We start from the raw sequence: 19,949 nt of genomic DNA on the forward strand, positions 1-19,949 counted from the left end.
TCAGGAATTAAGCAAAAAATAAGTTAATTTAATTTAATTTTTTTTATAATATAATTGAACTAAATATAGGTTTATTAGTTCAGTGGATCGATTCACTTAAACATGCTATAAAACTCCTTAATATCAAGCTGGTTTATTACAATGAAAGGAATAATTTGTGTGTGTACTAAGAGTTAATTAGATCTGCCTGTATTATATTGAACAACGTATAGGAATTGTAAAAGGTATTTATATTTATGAATGTAGTAGAGTAAAGAAAAATAAAATTATAGAGATAATATAGAAAAGTGAAAAGTTTATGAAAATAATAATAGTAATAAATGCGAGTATATATCACGAAATTAAAATCAACATTAATTATAATTAAAACATCACTTAAATATTTACCATCTTTAAAATTTGAAGTCATTGAAGCAGGTATTTAAGAGGTCTAATATACATATAGTGAATAGGTTACCGATACCCTTGATACGAACATCGAAGTTTTTATTTTCAACACTTAATTAACGCATACCCCATATAGCACGTATTAAATTATTAATATTGTGGGTTGAAATTTGCTTTCCGTAATTTCAACGAGAATGTTATTGCCGTGTGAATCGTTGAACCATTTTTTGTGGCTTGAATTAATGGGGGTAGAAAAGTGATGATTCAGTGTAAGTGGGAAAAGAACTAATCACAAGTTGCAACGCACAATGGAACATTAATTACGCTTTTGCAAGAAGCATTATTCATGTGGACCAGCGGAAATGACAAGTTTACCCCTTGAGAATAATCTTCTTGCAATCTTTAAACATGTAAATAAGTGATAATTTAGGTTTTAAAAAGATGAGATTTTCAATTTTTATATAATCCAAAGACATCAAGTATTTGGAACAATGGGTTGAGACATGCCCGTAATTATGAATAATACATTTTATGAGATATATTAATTACACTTTGATTAATTACGTATTTATTGTTTGTTAACATGAGAGGTTAATTTGAGCATCAAAATTTTTTCTGCATACACACACCTACCAAGTATAAGGAGAACGAGTATTCAAAAGGAAAACAAGTAAAAGTTGAAAGCATTTGGAGAGTTTGTGAAAGTCTTTACAAGGTGCTTACTCAGCACTGTAAGAACAATTGACATCCATAGTGGGGTTGACTTGTATTTTACGAAGAAAAACATTTATGGTTTCCACAAGAAGCATGATAGTTTGAGAAAAGAGAAGCAATCCTCGAAGCCTAGCTAAGATGCAACCAAAGTTTGCTGAGTTTAATAAAAAAAGTGATGAGGAAATGGATGCCCTAATGAAGGAAACTACAAGGCTGAAAAGGAAGGTCGAGAATGAGATAATGGCTAGCATAGGAAAGGAGAAATAAACCCTTGATAACACGGTTTTGGTGTAGAAAACTCCAACTCACACCGACCTTATTCGTGGAAATGAAAAGGAAAGCAAGTACAATCCACCCCCAAGACAAAACCCTCCTCAGTAGTAGGAGGGAACATCCAACATCCCTTCATAAACGATATCATTGATACCTCGTTCATAAGTAGTGGAAGGCTCTTACCTTAAACCGGTATGATGGTAACACTAATCTAGATGAGAACATTGTCGTCTACACTACCCAAGTTAGTTTGTACTTGACTAACAATGTTGTCATGTACAAAGCTTTTGCCAATACTTTGAAGGTGACATCCTTGGAATGGTTCACTCGTCTTTTCCCTTATTCTATAGACTATTTCGACACGCTAGTGTCATCCTTTACAACATAGTTCACCACAAGTCGTCATCATCACCTTACATCTCTTACACTCTTAAATGTTAACCAAGAAAAAAAAGGAGTCTTTACAAACCTTAATTAAAAGGTTTAATAAAGTGACTTTGAAGATTAGAAACCCCAACCCCAAGGTGGTTCTTTACTGTATGATCACGACACTTAGACTAAGTCCTTTTGCGAACGACTTATATATGACATCACTTACAAGCATGAATGAATTAAAGTAGCAAGCTGCCAAGTTCATGCAATTGAAGAAAGTAAGGAGAATCAAAACAGGATAAGAGCTAAGAAGAAAGGTCTTTCTAAGCTAATAACTTTGAGAAAACATTTAAATATTGTCTTCTTATCTTTCAACCTCTTTTTCAAAGCTTTTGGATAACAATCTTTTTGTGCAAAGATTTTTTTATGAAAATAGGAACGAAAAAATATATTTAAACCAAAAATATTAAAAAAGAAAAAACTACAAATTGACATGTAGTGCTTTAAACATCTTAGTAAAATACTAATAGAAAAATCCTAATTAAATATCTTTTAAAAAATTAGACTTAATTAAAAACCTATTTAAAAAATTTCAATTAAAATTGAAACCAAATAACTAAAAGTGGAGATATCATCTTAGTAAAAAATCTTCAACAAATATTTCGAAGTGTCTCATAACCTTTATATAATATTCATTTTTTTTAATGTCAAATAATATATATATATATATATATATATATATATATATATATATATATATATATATATATATATATATAATTAGGGGGCAAGCCACTTCTAAGATTTATCGATAGTATTACTTATACAAATTATTTAAATTTAAAATTAAATATATTTTTAGTCTTGTTTAAATTTGACTTGTCAAATTTTTTGATATATTTTACTTTTTAAACTTTAAAAATAAATTGATATAGTTTTTTAAACTAATTATATTAATTTTTTTTATGTGTTGGAGTTTCATACTGATGAGACATTTTTGTTTCAATATCAATTTTAAAATGCGTAAAAGGTAAAAAACAAATTAAGGTAATTGATAATTGAGTAAAAAAAATAAATCTGTGAACAAATTCACGTTCGTTTGACCATATTTTCACCACGACAAAGACAACCTTAGTTTCCTGAGTGTTTCTTTCTTGGTGGAGTCAATGATCACTTTTGGACGGAGGTCGCGTTTTTCACGTTGCTTGTACGAAATTGGTAAGGCATTTCCAATCCAACAACCCACATGTGATGCACAAAAATCATTTTTAAATAAATAAAATTAACTTTAAAAGGTAAATATAATTTATAAACTTAGTTTCTATTAAAAATCCATTATTTTTTAAATTAAGATACACGATAAATTGATTTAAATTTACTAAAGAATTTAATATATTTTATGTTCTTACTTGAAAAAGAAAATATTTAAGAGAGAATTTTCTAATAATCTTTTAAGATAGAATTTTCTAAGAAAGATAACATTCTTCAAGTCAATTTCTCCCTTCTTTATCCCGCCCGCATTACTGAAACTTTATTGTACTTTCTACAATTATATAATTGTTATGTGCAATTGTTTCTCAGACCATTCAGTACCCAACAAACACAAGATAGTACAGTTGGCCAAATATGGAGAAAGCAATTCAAAGACAGAGGGTACTGCTTGAGCATCTTCAACCCAGTTCTTCAAGTTTGATTTTTTCGCGCCAAGCCCATCATCAATCTACAGATCTCTCAGTAAGTGGGTGTTTCGTTTTTTCTTTCAAATTTCCCTGTTTTTCAAGTGGTTACTATTTTGTTTTGTCAGGTGAATTGAAATCATAACTTCTCTTACTTTCTTTTCAAACTCACTAAATTTACCTTATATCTTCAAATGCTAGTGGAAAAGTTGAACTCATCTTCTCTTCTTCCTTTCCCTACCACTTTACATTAAGCTACCTTATTACTCCATTTGTTAATGTATTGTTACTGCATAAATTTGATCTCTTGCTCGCTGACTGCTGTTCAGTTTTGTTGTGACTTTTGAAGGTTTAACTGAAGATCTTAGGATAATTTTTATATGTGGGACCACCGACAAAAGTTTGTAATATTCGATAAATTCTAACATAAAAGATAGTGTATTAGTGTTAGTATTTTAAGGTTGTGAAAGGAGTAGTTGATCTGGTAGAGAAAATGTAGAGATATAAAGAAATAATCAAGAAAATTATACGTAGGTAGAAAGTCTACGGAAGTTCTAGCTAGAATTTTTTAGAATAGTCATGAAATAGAGATGAGGTCTATAAATACCCATGTGTACTATCATTTGAGGGAGAAACCAACATCTATTACAACTAAAGACAACTATAACACTTCTTTCAAAAAAAAAAAATTTTTTTTTTAAATCTTTTTTTTGTTTTTGAAAGAAGTGTTGTAGTTGTCTTTAGTTGTAGTAGATGTTGGCTTCATCTTACAAATGGTAGAGTTTATGGGTATTTATAGACCCATAGATTATTCTAGAACATTTTAGCCACAACTTACGTGGAATGTTCTAGTTTTTTACCTATGTAGAATATTCTTGATTTTTCTTTCTATCTTAGACTTTTCTACAATATTCTAGAATTTATATTACATTTCAATTCCTCTATCTTAGGAGCTTTCTACATTCTTCTAGAAATTGCATTATACTTTAATAATTAGAAACAAAAATGTTAGAGAGTAGTAGATTTGTGAAGTTTTTTTTATGCTGGATTTGTTGAACCAACTTTTACTCTCTGAAGTATATGTGGAAATGCTTTACATTGTTGAAGTCTCTTTTCCATTTCTTGTTAGGCTTCATCATGTTTTGCTGGGAATTCTTCACATGGGCAAAGGGGTGGATCAGAAGATGATGTGGTGATTGTAGCGTAAGTTTGCCTATATAAATTCTATTTGTGTGATTTCTAATTCTCTATTTTGTGGTAGTAATCCAATTAGTCCTTGAAATGTATGTGTCAATGACTATTCTCGTATTGTTAAATGTTAGAGCTAGCGTTGCTAGTTTTTGGTTAAAGTTGATTTTGAAGTGACTTGTTTTATGTTTGGATGTTTTTATTGTAAAACCAATTTAGCAGTATAACTCAGGATACATTTGTGATTTTCCTACTATCATTCAAAGACTTGGACTAGGTTGATCAATGATATATCGTTGAGGGATAAAATTGAGTATTTACTCTATGATTTTATTGATGAGATTGTTGAACCTTTTAGCTTTAATTTCTCTGCAATAACCAGGGCATATCGAACTGCCATTTGCAAAGCAAAACGTGGAAGCTTTAAGGATACTCTTCCAGATGATCTTCTTGCCTCAGTTCTGAAGGTAATTCTTTGAATAATTCAAGAATTGGAAATAATATTAGTAAGGATAAAAAATGCTTTAGTGAACATTCATAATGGTTTACGATTGGAACATGGCAACCTTGAAATATTTTGAGCTACTTTTGTTGATCATTGGTTTATTTATTTTACTTCACTTTTGTTCTGTGGTTCCTAAACTGAGTTTTCCTATAGGCTGTGATAGAGAAAACAAAAGTAGACCCAGCAGAAGTTGGAGACATTGTTGTGGGTACAGTACTCGCCCCTGGATCAGATAGAGGAATTGAGTGCAGAATGGCTGCCTTTTATGCAGGTTTCCCAGGTACATTTTACAGTCTTCATTGATATGCTGTACGAAATCATTGATTTTACTGAATGTAGAAGTCCTCTTGAGGTGGCTTCATATGATTATTCTTGTGGCTCGTATTTATTTTAGCACGATTTCTAATATATTATGGATCTCATTCAATTTTCAACCAGATACTGTGCCTCTTCGAACTGTCAATAGGCAATGTTCATCTGGACTGCAAGCAGTTGCCGATGTAGCTGCTTATATAAAAGCTGGTTTCTATGACATTGGTCAGAATGAATTGATCTAAACTTTATATTAAAATTCCATGGCCTGGTTATTTCTTTAGCCTAATCTTCCTAATATATCATGCAGGTATTGGGGCTGGATTGGAGTCTATGTCACATGACACTGTGAATAGGCTTAGAAACATTAACCCGAAGGTATGGAGAAGTTGTATATTTTGAATTCCACTTTTTCCTTTGAGACATGTTTGGCTTGACTTTTCATTATATTAACTTGATTTTTCATTATATTAATTAACAGGTAGAAACCTTTGCACAAGCCCGGGATTGTCTTCTTCCTATGGGAATAACTTCTGAGAATGTAGCACAGCGCTATGGTGTGACAAGGCTAGAGCAAGATCAAGCTGCTGTGAGTATGACACAATTATTTAATATGTTAAGGGTTTGTTATGGCAAATTTCTCTGTAAGCATTTTAAAAGAAGAAATGAGTGTCTGCATAAAAGCTAAAACTAGCTTATGCAAGCATGAGCTGAAAATCTGTTGTAGAAACTAAATGAGTTTCTTTAAATTAGTTTTTTGCATAAGCAGTTTTAGCTTATGGAGCAACTTATTTTATTTTTCTATCTTAAGTGTTTGTAGGGAAGTTTATCCAAACAGATCCTACATATGTATGAAAAGATTATTAGGATGCTTGAACTTTTAGTTTGTATAATTAGGTTGAGTCTCACAAGCGTGCTGCAGCTGCAACAGCATCCGGTAAATTCAAAGAAGAAATCATTCCAGTTTCTACAAAGGTAAGCATCAACGGCCAAAATGATCATTCCTGTAGTATTAAATATATTATACTACTAATGATATTTGTTTTCGAAGTTTGTGGACCCTAAAACTAGAGTGGAGAAGAAAATTACTGTTTCTGTTGATGATGGTATCCGGCCAAACACAAATATAGTGGATTTGGCAAAGTTGAAGCCTGCATTCCAGAAAGATGGATCGACAACAGCTGGTATTCAAGAACTATCTTTTGTTAATTTTGTTACTCTCGGGGAAATCTTCTACCTTGTGAATATATTTGTTTTCAATCTTTCTTTTTATTTCAATTTCAGGGAATGCTAGCCAAATCAGTGATGGTGCAGGAGCTGTGCTCCTCATGAAGAGAAGAGTGGCTGTACAAAAGGGGCTTCCTATTCTTGGAATCTTCAGGTAAACAATAACAATGATCTGCATGTATCCTATAATGTGCACACCACCTGCATTTAGCGGTGGAAAACGTGTTTTCTTTTATCCAAACTCGATGTCTCTATGGAAGCTGCACTTTGAACTATTAATTTGATTAATTTAACACCAACTACAATAGAGTCTTGGAAGTCAATTCACTTCCTGAAAAAGTAAACATAAACTATGAAAAAACAAGTATAGGAAATAAGGTTGTGAAAGAAAGTTTATGTAAATTAAAAAAAAAAAAAAAAAAAAAAACTCTACTCGTAGACTCTACATGTAAACTCGTAAAGTTTACTTGGATAAAAAAATTAAATAAATAATATTTTAATTTAAGTATACACAATTATACAACTCAAAAATACTTAAAATAAATAAATTCAAATTGTAAAGTATAATTACAACTATTCCTAGACATTATGTTCTAATTATATTAGTTTTTCACTACAAAATTAAAATATGTTATATTTTATAAATATGCAAAAATTGCTTTTAAAATTAAAAGCTAACTAACAGTGACTAAAAGGGGGCCGAATAAGTCACTGGTTTAATTATGGTTATAATATAAAGTAAAACTTATACAGTGTAGAAGGAGGAAAAGAGAGACGACTGGGAACAATGTGCGAGTCAAGGATGACCCAGCCAACGATGTTCGAGGCGACGGCGACTGAGCGCGACAGCGACGACGACTGAGTGTGACGGCGAAGACGACTGAGTGTGACGGCGATGACGACTTAGGCGACAACGATGGCAACCACGTTGTTGACGGCGAGCGCGAGACACTGCGTGAGAGAGTGTGAATCGAAAGACTCGAACCCTAATCTGATGTGGGAGGAAGATGAGAGAGGTTGATGCACGAGAAAAAGGGGTTTAAACACAAGGGAGCCCTAATCTAGTTCGTCCTCTCCATATGACTTCGTTTTGATTAAAAAAATTCGTCCATCGAACTCGCACAAACGCTTCTAAACTCGCAAGCTCATACGATTCTGTCGATTCTGCAACCGAGTCCACTTATTCCACACTGTGAAGCTTAATTCAGTTCCTGATTGTTTGTTTCGAAATTTCTGAAACTCATCCGGATGCATTCCGTATTATATCGTGCTATTATTGTTGGTGATTCCCGTTGCATATGTTATGCATATAGGCATTTGTGTTCTTCTCTAGGAACTAGATATTTTTCTCATAAAGAACAATGTGAAGAAGAGCTTATCAGGTACCTGGCTATTCTCACTGTGAAACTTGGCAAAGGAAGCAGTGAGGAAGAAGCTCTTCACACCCTCTTGAATGATGAAACTTGTGGTGCCATACCCCTCTCCCAAAACCTTGTTCACCTATTGCTCCAGCGATACAGGGATGATTGGCAATCTGCACTGGGTGTATTTAGATGGGCTGGTTCACAGTCGAGCTTTAGACATTCGCCGGAGTCATACGATATGATGGTCGATATATTGGGTAGAATGAAGGTTATGAAAAAGTTGAGGGATTTGTTAGATGAAATGCGTAAGAGTGGTCTGGTCACTATGAATACTGTGGCTAAGGTAATGAGACGGTTTGTTGGGGCAGGGCAGTGGGTAGATGCAGTTAAGATATTTGATGATTTGCAAGCTCTTGGGTTGGAGAAGAACATAGAATCCATGAACTTGTTGCTTGATACCCTGTGCAAAGAGAAATTTGTGGAGCAAGCTCGTGAAATTTTCTTGGAGCTGAAGCAGCACATTGCTCCTAATGCTCACACCTTCAACATATTCATTCATGGATGGTGCAAAATCTGCCGTGTGGACGAGGCACATTGGACAATTGAAGAGATGAAAGGATATGGTTGTCGCCCTTGTGTTATAAGTTATTCCACAATCATTCGGTGTTACTGTCAAGAAGGGAATTTCATCAAGGTGTATGAGCTTCTTGATGAAATGCAGGCTGAAGGGTGCCCTGCTAATGTGATAACTTATACTACTATCATGAGTGCACTGGCAAAGGCTGAAAAGTTTGAGGAAGCTTTGAAAGTACCTGAGAGAATGAGGTCTTCTGGATGTAGGGCTGATACACTTTTCTTCAATTCTTTCTTATATACATTGGGGAGAGCAGGTAGATTAGATGATGCTGCCTATGTATTCAACGTGGAAATGCCCAAGGCTGGTGTTTCTCCAAATACATCCACCTATAATTCATTGATTTCTATGTTTTGTTATCATGCCCAAGAAAAGAGAGCTTTTGAAATACTGAAGGAGATGGAAAATTCAGACTATTGTAAGCCTGATGCTCAGACTTACCACCCATTGATCAAGTCTTGCTTTAGAACTGGAAAAATAGATAGTGTGTTGAATGATATATTAAATGACATGATTAATAAATATCATCTCAGTCTTGATCTTTCAACCTATACGCTGCTAATTCACGGGCTTTGTAGAGGAGATAGATGCAATTGGGCGTTCTCTCTGTTTGAGGAGATGATTGATCAAGATATAATTCCTAGATTCAGAACTTGCCAATTGCTGTTGGATGAAGTCAAGCAGAAAAATATGTTTCAAGCTGCTGAGAAAATTGAGGATCTTATGAAAAAATTGTAAATGCATGAGCCTCTTATTTGTGTGCGCACACTGCATTGTTACACATTATTTTAACCATTTGATACAAAACCAGGACAAATAAAGAGAGTGGCATGAGATTTTTTTGAATAGTATATCAATGGCTTGAATGCTCAGACATTTCTTATCTGTTAGCCTTTTAGTTGTTTCCCTGGATTAATGTAAGTTTTTGAGATCCTTGTTCAATAAATACTCTCATTTGGCTTCCTGCAGGCGAAGCTATTGAAAAATATTCATATATATATATATATATATATATATATATATATATATATATATATATATATATATATACTTATTGGGTAAATTTGTCTGAAAAAGTGACCGTAATATAAGATACTCAAGGGTTGAAGCCATGTGCTTCACATTTTTTATATTAGAATATTATATGCTGAAAGGATATGTGAAATCAGTAACTCAAATTTTACTTGAAACCTATTCAGACATGGACAGATAACTAAATCAGGTTTCTGACAGAACCTAATTCATTTTTTTTTTCTATTTAAAATTTGTAAAATTGAAATTTGTCTCACAATTGAATTTAATTTTCAGGAGTTTCGCAGCTGTTGGAGTAGATCCTGCAGTCATGGGTGTTGGCCCAGCAGCTGCCATCCCAGCCGCTGTGAAATCTGCTGGTCTTGAACTTGGCAACATTGACCTATATGAAATCAATGAGGTAAAAGTTTTAAGAGTTGTCATTATAGACATTGTTTTGGACAAACTTTTCTATGAACATTTTAAGAGTTCTACGAGAAGAAATAAGGAAGTAAAATGCATTTAACTCCTTATAAACTGAAGTCAACTTATACATCTTACCTGTGGGAGAAGTTAAATGACAGTTTTTATAAAAGTTCACTACTTGATTTTCACTTATGGAAGAAGGTAAATTTATTTTACTCTCTGATTTTCTTCTTCTAAAAGTGTTCAGAAGAAAAGTTTATTCAAATAGGGTCTTAATTAATAACTACTCTTCTTGTACATGTTTTCATAGCCAAGTCACTTCAATTAATGTTGTACTAAGTATTTATCAATATAATGGCTTTGTAGGCCTTTGCATCACAGTATGTTTATTGCTGCAAGAAATTGGGACTTGATCCCAGAAAGGTTAATGTTAATGGTGGTGCCATTGCTCTTGGACATCCTTTGGGCGCCACAGGTGATGTTGAGATGTTTTCATCAGAAATTTATCTTCCTTTTGCCCCTTATTAAATGGAAGAAGATGCTAAAATCTCCATGGAGGCACATCTTTTCATTACTGTAACATGTTTACTCATGTATATTTCATCTTACAATCAAAACAAATCTTACACATACAGTTGAACAGATAAATTCTGTTCATCTATCATGAACCTAGTGCCGACATTGTTGGTGAATTTTCATGCTGCCATTTTCTGACAGGTGCACGATGTGTTGCAACTTTGTTGAATGAGATGAAACGCCGTGGCAGGGATTGTCGCTATGGTGTAATCTCCATGTGCATAGGTAGGTGATTTCTTCTTTATGGCCTCTCCATCTTATAAATACAAGTCAAAACAATTGTATATTTTGAGAAATTAGTTTTGTGACTGATTCATATCACTCAAAAATTGGGAGATTAATTTTGTAAATCATTTCAAGGTTTGTTGGACACAATGGAAAATTTGTTTCAGATTTTCTTGTAAGTTAATGTTCGTAACCTGGCAAATGTATAGCTGTCTGGTTTAATATTAGTTTTTGGAGAACCTAAATGAAATAGGTTTCTTCCATAATTCAAAAATTAGCTTGAGAGAAAATTATTTCATTTTCTTTCTTATTTGCTTCTATTGTAATGTTATTCCTTTCCATGTAACATTATTGAAATGTGCATAATTTCAGGTTCTGGTATGGGAGCTGCTGCTGTATTTGAAAGGGGAGACTATTGAAGATTTGTGCAAGTTTTTATGGTTAGAATAAATAAAGATCTTTGTTGTTGAACACTAGTTAAAATAATGTATTGCATGTTCACTTTTTTTTTCTAATAATAAAAAATAATAAAATTATAATTATAATAATAAATATTATTATTTTTATAATTTTATTATAAATTATTTTTGTTTATTTTGTTAGTAATATTTTATTATAAATAGTTAAATTAAAAAAAAATAGTTAAATTTAAAATTCACTTGATAAAGTTGATAAATAGTTATTTATTGAAGAGTAAACAAAAAAAATTGTGTATACCAAACAATAGATTCTCATAATATGGACTATTTAAAAATCCGTCTAGTTTGAATTCAGTTATGATGGGAATGTCACAAAATAGTGGCGGACAAGATATGTTATTACCATCATTATTAAATAATAAATTGCACTTTCAATTCTCATTAAGATTTAGGTAGATTTTTTAGATTATAGACTAGACACAGTGAATAAATTAGAGAATTTGAAGGAATGGAAGAAGAGATTTGAAAATAAAGTTGATAAGAACATGTGAATGATGTGAAGGGTATTATAGATTAAAAATATATTTTAATTAATAAAAATATATGATTATTAATTTGTCTTTGTGTTAAAATTTAATATAAATTTAAATTTAAATAATAGAAATTATATTAAAATAAAATTAAAATTATTAATGATAAAAAAAATTAAAATTATATAAATAAAAAGACGTTCTCTAACGGAAGAAGTTGTGTTTGAGATTTGATAGACTTTGATTTAGCTCGGGGAAGATATAATGCAATTTGACATTTTAAAAGTTTATTAAAACAATTTAATAAAATTATAGTATTTCAAACTTCACCTAAAAATAGTGAGTACGTTTTTATCGATGTCATCCAAGTTTTAGTTTCATGAATTTCGGTTTGATACTTTGATATTCTCACGATTATGTCGATACAAAGTTGATATTATACATGGAAAAGCAAACACGATGATCATCATATTAGTTATGTGTTTGCATTGTTACATTTGTCTATTTTTAAATGAAGTCTTAAACATTTTGAAAACTCTTTAATATTTATATTTTTACTAATTTTATATTTAGGTGACATTTTTTAAAATTTATTAGTTTTTCTTTTTAAATTTACTTATTTTAAAAATGAATAAAAATGTCTACAAAATAAATAAAAATGATATATAATCAAATTATAAAAAATATTATATTTATTTTTATAATTATAATTTTTTACTATTTTATTATTATAAAAATAATAACACACGCATACTGTATAAGAAAGTAAATTTTTTATTTAAAAAATAAACAAACCAGTCTATTATATATTCTCTGAACTTGTCCATATCATGTCCACACAGTAATTCTAAAGTTGATTATTATTTAATTAATTATTAATTAATTATACACACCAAAAAACTCACTTAACAAAACAGTGAGCATAACGTAAAAACGACGTGCTCTTGTTTGGTCGTTCACACGCTTAAAAGATCGAAAACGACATCTGGCATTGCTCTGCTAACACAGTCTCATCTTCCACCCAAATCCCAAAAGACAGAACACACAACAGATCGAAATACCATAGCGTAAGGAACAACAATCCCACAACTCAGTTCACATTCTTTCACCAATTCCCGAAAATCTCTCATTGGAATCTCCACCAAAGAAAAAAAATATGGACGACAAAACTCAGTCCGAGAGTAAGCAAAACGACGACAAGGAGGTTGCGCCAGAATCACAACCGCCAAAACCGTCGTCGGGAGGGTGGGGCTTTATGCAGTTCTCGTTTCTCTCCGATCTTCAGAAAGCTGCCGCTGTTGCCGCCGAAGAGATCTCTCGCAATGTGCGTTTTCAAACGCCATAAAAGAGATGTGCCATTTTGTTTAATATTTTTGGTGTCAACCAACGCATTTGTTTCAATCTCTGAATTTGTTGTTGATTTCTGTTATTTAGTGTGGTTTTTCCTTTTTGTTATTGTTTTAATTTATGGAATAGTTTTATTATGCAACTGGGCCTTAATGCGTTGCATTTGCTGTTTTTGGTTGACAGTTTTTTTCTTACTAATTTAGGTAGTGAGTTTAACAGTGTCGAATTCTCAAGTTCAACATTTGGCTTTCACAGCGTTTAGATTTTATTATATTCGAAGGGGGACAATAAAAGGATTTTTGTTGGTTGGAGTAAAACATGGGTACGTGGAAAAGGGGTTGATGTTATGTTTCCAATGAATTCTGTCTTAATAGATTATATTGAATGAAGAAGTGGATGTATTGATGTCTTGGAAATTATTTATTTGTTGTGGATTATTAGGAAAGAATGATTGAAGAAGACTATGTAAGAGTGATGTTCAATTGGAGCCCATATGGTTGTGCGTGGGAATGATATTAATGCTTTATTCTTCTAATAAATCATATCTTATTTACTTAAAATTGATAATATTGAATGAAAAAGTAGAGGCATTAATATTTTCGAAATTATTTGGATTTGGCAGATTATTAGGAATAATCATTAGAAAGGTATCAAATTATTTGTTATGAATCAATGTGGTTTTGAAATGCAGGCTGCTGTAGTTGCACAGACAGCATCTAAGGGCATTGCGGAGTTGCAAAATGAAGCTGAAGATTCAGAATCTTCCAAAGAGGATGAAGGGACTGAAGATTCTGCAGCTGAGAAGGAAAGTGACAATGAGAATACCAAACTGCGAAAATCTGCTCTGGACAGATTGGAGAAAGCTAGTGAAGATTCACTACTTAGCCAGGCAAGCACATAAAGATAAACTTCCTTGGGGGGTTGGGGTGGGTTAATTTGCAATTTGGATGCTATAATTTTTGGATTTGACCATTTAGGTCTTTTGCATATTATGCTAATTTATTCATATGTCTTTGCCTCGGCAAATATGCAGATTTCCTATTCATTGTTCACTATCCTTTTGCTCATCTTTTACACGGATATTTCTCTGCTGTTTGTTTGTTGAAACTAGTACTATCTAGCTTCTAGAATATGCTTCTATGGGTCTTGCCTATAGGTTTGATTTGGTCTCATTATTGTTATGGGTTTTGAGTAACAGTGAATAATATTTTTAATGGGGACAGTTGACTACCTAGGAATAATAATTCTGTGCTTTTGGATGCAAATTTTATGCTTTTCGGTTGTCTGTACTCATACATTAAGCACTCATACCCAAGCTACTTAATGAGTATAGGGTTTGAAAGCTTTTGATAGCTCTGTGGAGAATTTTGCATCTGGAGCTTGGAGTGCTTTAGGAAATGCTTGGAGAGGGAGCACTGATTTTGTTCAGCGGTATAATTCATTGCTATATTTGTTTATTTAAATTTTTATTCTAGCATTGACCCACGTAGAGGTTGTTTTGTATGTCTAGTAACTGGTCATCGTTCTGGTGGTGATATGTTGATATTTTGATGGAAATAAGCATGTATGCTACTTGTGAGTATGCGACTAGTGTTGGTATGGTATTATGCAATTTTCTTAAACATGAATTAAGAAGTGAACCAATATATTCTTCACTGTGGACAAAAGAACCTGCAAACTGCTACCGTTGTTAATCCTAGTATGCAGTAGTTAATAAAATTGGTTCTGTTCACCTCAATTATACCATCTTTTTCTAATAGATTCCACCTCTACTCTCTCTCTAATATATTTCCTATCTTATGATTACTCATCCATCATGTTACCTTATCTACAATACTGCCTTGTTTGTTGATAAACTCATAATTGTGAATGGTAGTTTTTCCAGTGACCTTTATAGCATTTAGTGGTGCACTGGCCCTTGTGCTTGGCTATTAATTGCTTGAGGCATTTTGATAGCGAGTAGAGATTGCTGCCATCGTTACCATGCCTTGCTGAAATATCTCTGCTGTCATTTCTATGGGGAAAATGACCGTCAAATCTTTACTAAATAAAAAATCTCCCCTCATCATCCTTCATTTGCTCTTTCTGTTTTCATTTCTTTGGTCTGGGTTTTGCTGGTAGAGGATTTCTCTGCGTGCTACTTGACCTGCTTGCTATCTTCTCTTCTATGTCATTTTTATCTTCATCTTCTTTGGGTGACTTGGACTGAAATATTTATATATGCCTTGGCTGTATGTTCTTTATGCCATACTTCTTTTTGCATTTTTGTTTTTGGATGTGGGTTCTACTAGTTACCCTTTTTTTTTTTGAGTGAATAGTCAAGGCTCTAAAAGTGTAAGGTTTTTACATTGTCATCTAATCACAAATTGTCATGCATGATAAGTTTATTGACTTCTACTTTGATTATATTAAAAGTTGCATACAAACATTTATTTCTGGTTGGTTGAAAATGTAAATATTTTATACTGATAATGCATATAAATTATTTTTTTTTTGTTTTCTTTGGGCTGGATATTCTTCCATGATATTTTTGGAATTTAGATATTGGCTGTTATTATATTAAGAGGCACTACACATGTTCATTTTATGCTGGACCCACTTTCTTATTTATGTTTTAAATGCAACCTCCTGTTTGTGTATATATGTTTATTTTTCTTATTGTCATTTTGAATGGAATGATGTATTATGCTTTTAACAATATATAAGCTAATTTTCAAATGGATATTCTACAATGTGCTCATTCACACTCTGCTTTGGGAGATTACGTTTTGGTGGATCTTTGCAAGAGCTTAGGCTCTCTCTACTTTCATTAATAATATTTTTATTTTACCACGTCCTATCAATACACCGTTTTGATAATACAGGTTTTCAGCGTTCCTCAAATATCTGGTACAGATATATCTGTATTGTAATTGCATAAAACTACTCCACTACCTTTGCTTGATTCAAATATACTATATTTTTAATTTCTCTTCTTTTCTTCCTGTCTGGTTTATATTTAATTTATGACTGACATTGTTGACTAAGAAAAATGTTTAATTTTTTATTATAATCCTGCAAGTTACCTATCATGGTCTAATTTTAGAATGCTTCACTATTTGCATAAAATATGAGGTGGCTTCTTGTCATATAACAGACTTTCTGTTTAAAGGTTATGAAGCTAAATGTCTTTATGTTCTGTAGGCTCGAAAATTCTGCTGCAAACCTTTCAGGGTCTTCACAGCATGATGGGCCAGGAGCTGCAGGTTCTAATGCATCTTCTCTGTTAGAGGTTTGGAAAATTTTCTCATCATTTGATATTTGTTATGAATAATTACAGATATACATGCATATTTTTGTTCATTGTGATACAGACAGGAAGAGCTTTTACTGCAAAGGGAATGCAAGTGCTTGAATATGTTAGTAAGGAGACAATGGACCTATTAATCAATGAAACTGGAATTGAGGTTGAGAAGGATAAAAAACCAGGTGAAGAACAAAATGACGAGGATCAATTATCAGAGGAAGTGACTTTTGATCGATGCTTTTACATTTATGGAGGTCCAGAGCAATTGGAGGTATTATTGTTAACAGATATAGAAATTTTCTCATAATATAATTTCTGCGTCTTTAAGAGTATTCTGGAGTTTCAACTCATGAATGAGTGAAATATGTTCTAGGAGAGGTCTTTGCTTTCTTAATTGAGTCCATCCCTTGAATTAGTCAGGGGGCTCAAAGTGGTTTCTGGATGAGAGCTCCTGATTGGAAAAAAATCCCATAGAAGTGGTTTCATATTTCATGATTTGTTTCCTTGTTTTGTTATAGAATTAGAAATCTAATATTAGTATGAAGAGGGTTGGTGGACTGTTTTTGTAACCATATCACTGCATACCATTAATAATTTGTTCACTTTTTCCCTCCTCCTTCTTAATTCCTATAATTTCAACACTTGATGTGTTAAATTGTGTTGTTTTAGATTGTGATTTAAAAATGTTTTCTTTTGCCTTACTCAGGAACTGGAGGCTTTGTCTAGTCATTATGCCATGCTATTTAACCGAAGAAAAGTTAAGTTGTCAGCTGAACATAAGTCTATATATGATGGGAAGCTTAAAGAGGTCCAACAAATTTTTAATTTGAGTGCTGAAATTGATAGTAATAATAGTGATTCAAACAAAGGCAAGACGATAAAGAGAGGAAATGAAGGAAGCAGTGATGAGATGAAGAACTTACACGATTCAAGTGTTGGCAAGGCTGCTGAAATGGCCGCAGGGTAATTTAACATCCCACATAATTGTTGACATTTTATTCACCTACCACTGTTGCCATAAAATCGAGTTTAAAGTGGTCTATTCATCATATACTAAAATATTACATATCTATGATCCTAAGGAAAATTTGTTAAAGTTCTATCTGCAAGTGTGTCAATGTACGAATTTAGAAAGTCTACGTGATGTGGTTAATTTGGATGTTTGTATGCAGGATAAGACAGATAACATATACATACGGTCATATGTAAAAGCAAACAAAGTTTGAAATTTGTTTGTCTATCACTTTACTACAAGTGTGATGAACCAACTATACCAAAAGCTTAAGCCATTAGATGAAGACCCATGAATGGTTCTACTTACATCCAACTCATCCCCTTATATCCAAGAGCCCCTTGGATGATAATGCACAGCTACACTTCATCTATAATTTTGTTATTGGAATGGAGGGTGGTAAGCAAGGACAGAGTCCAAACCACTTGGCCATAGAAGGCTCTCATGAATAAACTATTCCAAAAGCTTAAATGGTTTTATACAGTATTACATCTCGCAATATCTTAACCCCCTACAGTTTATGATCCTGGTTATTTTCGGCAGTCTGATCATTATGCTTGTTCACCATTGGCATATATAGATTAAGGAAGCCCTCCTTACTTCATTATATTATATGCTATATTTGATGTTTCTTGTTGCAGTTTCACTAATACCTTAACTGGTCTAGCTGCTAATGATGTAGTTCTGAGAACTACTGCAAGATTGGAATCACTTCATTCTGAGGGAGTTCATGTACGGTACATAATATAGAAAAAAATTATTCTTATCACATGAGGTTCTCGTAAAAGTTAATAATATGGGGCTTCTTTTCTTTGCAGAGACTGTCTGAAATGTGCTGTTTTGCTGTGTCCCAACTTCTAGTGTTTGGAAAATCCATCATTTCTCGTGCCAATAAGACTGAGGATGAAGCAGATGATGATAAGGCACACATTGAGTGGCCGGAAGACGTTACTGCAAAAGCGAATATCATAAGAGTAAATGCCCAAACAATGATAGGATATGTGGAAGCAGTTTCTAACAGTTTTATTACAGGTTGGTTGTTTACTGATTCCACCATTATAGTCAAACTAAAGTATTCTGCTATATTTGTATGCCTTGAATTTCCATTATTCTCTGCTCATAGCCGTTTATCATTTGACATTTGGCATGCATGTATCAGGCATATCTGATGTAGCGGAGGCCTATCAAGCTGCCATTAAAGCTGTTACTTCTGAGTCTCAGTCAGTTGTTCCCCACGCATCATCAGTTCAGGAAAAAGCCAATGCCTTCTCTGAGAACCTTCGAGCTGATCAAACCACAGCAGTAATCAAAATCCAGGAAGGAATGCAATTTTTAGCTCACGTTCTCATTTCAACCTCAATGAATGCTGCTTGAACACTTATACGTTCCTATTTGTAAATAGTCACAGTATAATTATAAAAATGGTACTCCACTCAACTATGCTATAGTTTAAGTCGGTTTTAGACTTAGTGACTGGGGCAAGTTTGTCCTGATAAATTGATTCTTGCAACCGATTTATTCTTTAATTCCTCAATTCAGTCTATCATATATGAAGAGATTTTAGATATGCACTCGTGTTACACATTTTTAATCAATTATTCGCCGTCATTTGCAGTAGTCCAAGTTGGAATGAATTGTTGATGTGTACATGTTTAGTGGTGTGGTAGCCCTTTTGCGTTCTGTTTACAAGAAAAATTATCACTCTGTTGAAAGTAGATTTTGGATCTCAATTCAAGGAAGTTCAGTGAATTCTTCAATATTAGGTAACTAACTGTCTAAATTATGTTTGGCTGATGCAAAGATTTTGAAAGCTTCGCCTGCCATGTTCTAACCCATTTTACAATCCAAACACTAATTACAGGATTAGGCCCTTTTAAATAATAATTTCTAATGACTTGTTCTTCTCAAGACAACTTTAGTACCTATTCTTGATTACATCTATGCGTGTTAGTAGAACCGGAACAGATACCAATTCACCCGAAATGTTGTAATGATGACTTCAAGGTGTAATAGGGTGATCATTAATTAAATTGTATGAATTGAAATATCTTCTAAAAGAATTTGATCTTGACAAAGAACTTTGACGTCGAAAACAAGGTTTTAAGCCTCAAACAAGAAAATAAAATCAAGAGAAGCAAATGTTTGGTGTATCATGTTTTGTTACAAATAATAGTACAAAAAGTTGTTTTTGGTGATAATGGTGGTATACATCGTATGACTTATGATGGTGAGATCTTTACAAGACTGGGTGAAATTATTATTAGTATACAAATGTCACAATTTCGAAACTAATTTATAATATGCATTTTTTATTTTCATGAAATAAATAAAAACCTTTTCATTGTTTCCTAGCGTTATTTGAAGATAGAAAAGATTTATAAGTTTGAGAAACTTTCAAAGCTCAACTGAAAATCAAATGTTTTACCTTGGATTTCATGAACAAGAATTATGTTGCAGTTCATTAC

The 19,949-nt window shown here is 32.7% G+C and overlaps 2 protein-coding genes across 3 annotated transcripts; both read left to right on the forward strand.

Annotated features, from left to right (window-relative positions):
* Positions 1–3,312: 3,312 nt before the first annotated feature.
* Positions 3,313–11,484, forward strand: LOC124821205 (3-ketoacyl CoA thiolase 1, peroxisomal-like). 2 transcript variants are annotated; one of them, XM_088110764.1, is made up of 14 exons: positions 3,313–3,480; positions 4,552–4,625; positions 4,993–5,077; positions 5,269–5,395; positions 5,554–5,652; positions 5,738–5,805; positions 5,909–6,016; positions 6,325–6,402; positions 6,479–6,611; positions 6,712–6,808; positions 9,961–10,084; positions 10,456–10,564; positions 10,807–10,890; positions 11,263–11,484. In XM_088110764.1, the coding sequence occupies exons 1-14, from the start codon at positions 3,373–3,375 to the stop codon at positions 11,307–11,309; spliced, it is 1,341 nt and encodes a 446-aa protein (XP_087966890.1). In that variant the 5' UTR covers positions 3,313–3,372; the 3' UTR covers positions 11,310–11,484. The 2 variants fall into 2 exon arrangements, with proteins under 2 accessions (XP_087966890.1, XP_087966889.1); XM_088110763.1 differs by lacking the exons at positions 3,313–3,480; positions 4,552–4,625; positions 4,993–5,077; ... (5 more) ...; positions 6,479–6,611; positions 6,712–6,808 and adding an exon at positions 6,816–9,386.
* Positions 11,485–12,813: 1,329 nt separating this feature from the next.
* Positions 12,814–19,051, forward strand: LOC148202793 (uncharacterized). Its single transcript, XM_088110765.1, has 9 exons — positions 12,814–13,163; positions 13,878–14,075; positions 14,520–14,617; positions 16,370–16,457; positions 16,540–16,743; positions 17,179–17,435; positions 18,126–18,216; positions 18,303–18,516; positions 18,644–19,051. The coding sequence occupies exons 1-9, from the start codon at positions 12,996–12,998 to the stop codon at positions 18,856–18,858; spliced, it is 1,533 nt and encodes a 510-aa protein (XP_087966891.1). The 5' UTR covers positions 12,814–12,995; the 3' UTR covers positions 18,859–19,051.
* The last annotated feature ends 898 nt before the right edge of the window (positions 19,052–19,949 follow it).

The sequence above is a fragment of the Vigna umbellata genome, chromosome 3 (genome assembly GCF_029865625.1).
Source record: "Vigna umbellata cultivar VRB3 chromosome 3, Vumbellata_1.0, whole genome shotgun sequence".
NCBI classification, from domain to species: Eukaryota; Viridiplantae; Streptophyta; class Magnoliopsida; order Fabales; family Fabaceae; genus Vigna; species Vigna umbellata.

Coding starts and splice junctions, on each gene's coding strand:
- LOC124821205 (XM_088110763.1), top strand. CDS start 7,903: ATGCATTCCGTATTATATCGTGCTATTATTGTTGGTGATTCCCGTTGC. Junction 9,387..9,960: donor GAGGATCTTATGAAAAAATT/GTAAATGCATGA, acceptor TTTAATTTTCAG/GAGTTTCGCAGCTGTTGGAG. Junction 10,085..10,455: donor ACCTATATGAAATCAATGAG/GTAAAAGTTTTA, acceptor ATGGCTTTGTAG/GCCTTTGCATCACAGTATGT.
- LOC148202793 (XM_088110765.1), top strand. CDS start 12,996: ATGGACGACAAAACTCAGTCCGAGAGTAAGCAAAACGACGACAAGGAG. Junction 16,744..17,178: donor GAGGTCCAGAGCAATTGGAG/GTATTATTGTTA, acceptor TGCCTTACTCAG/GAACTGGAGGCTTTGTCTAG. Junction 18,217..18,302: donor TTCATTCTGAGGGAGTTCAT/GTACGGTACATA, acceptor TTTTCTTTGCAG/AGACTGTCTGAAATGTGCTG.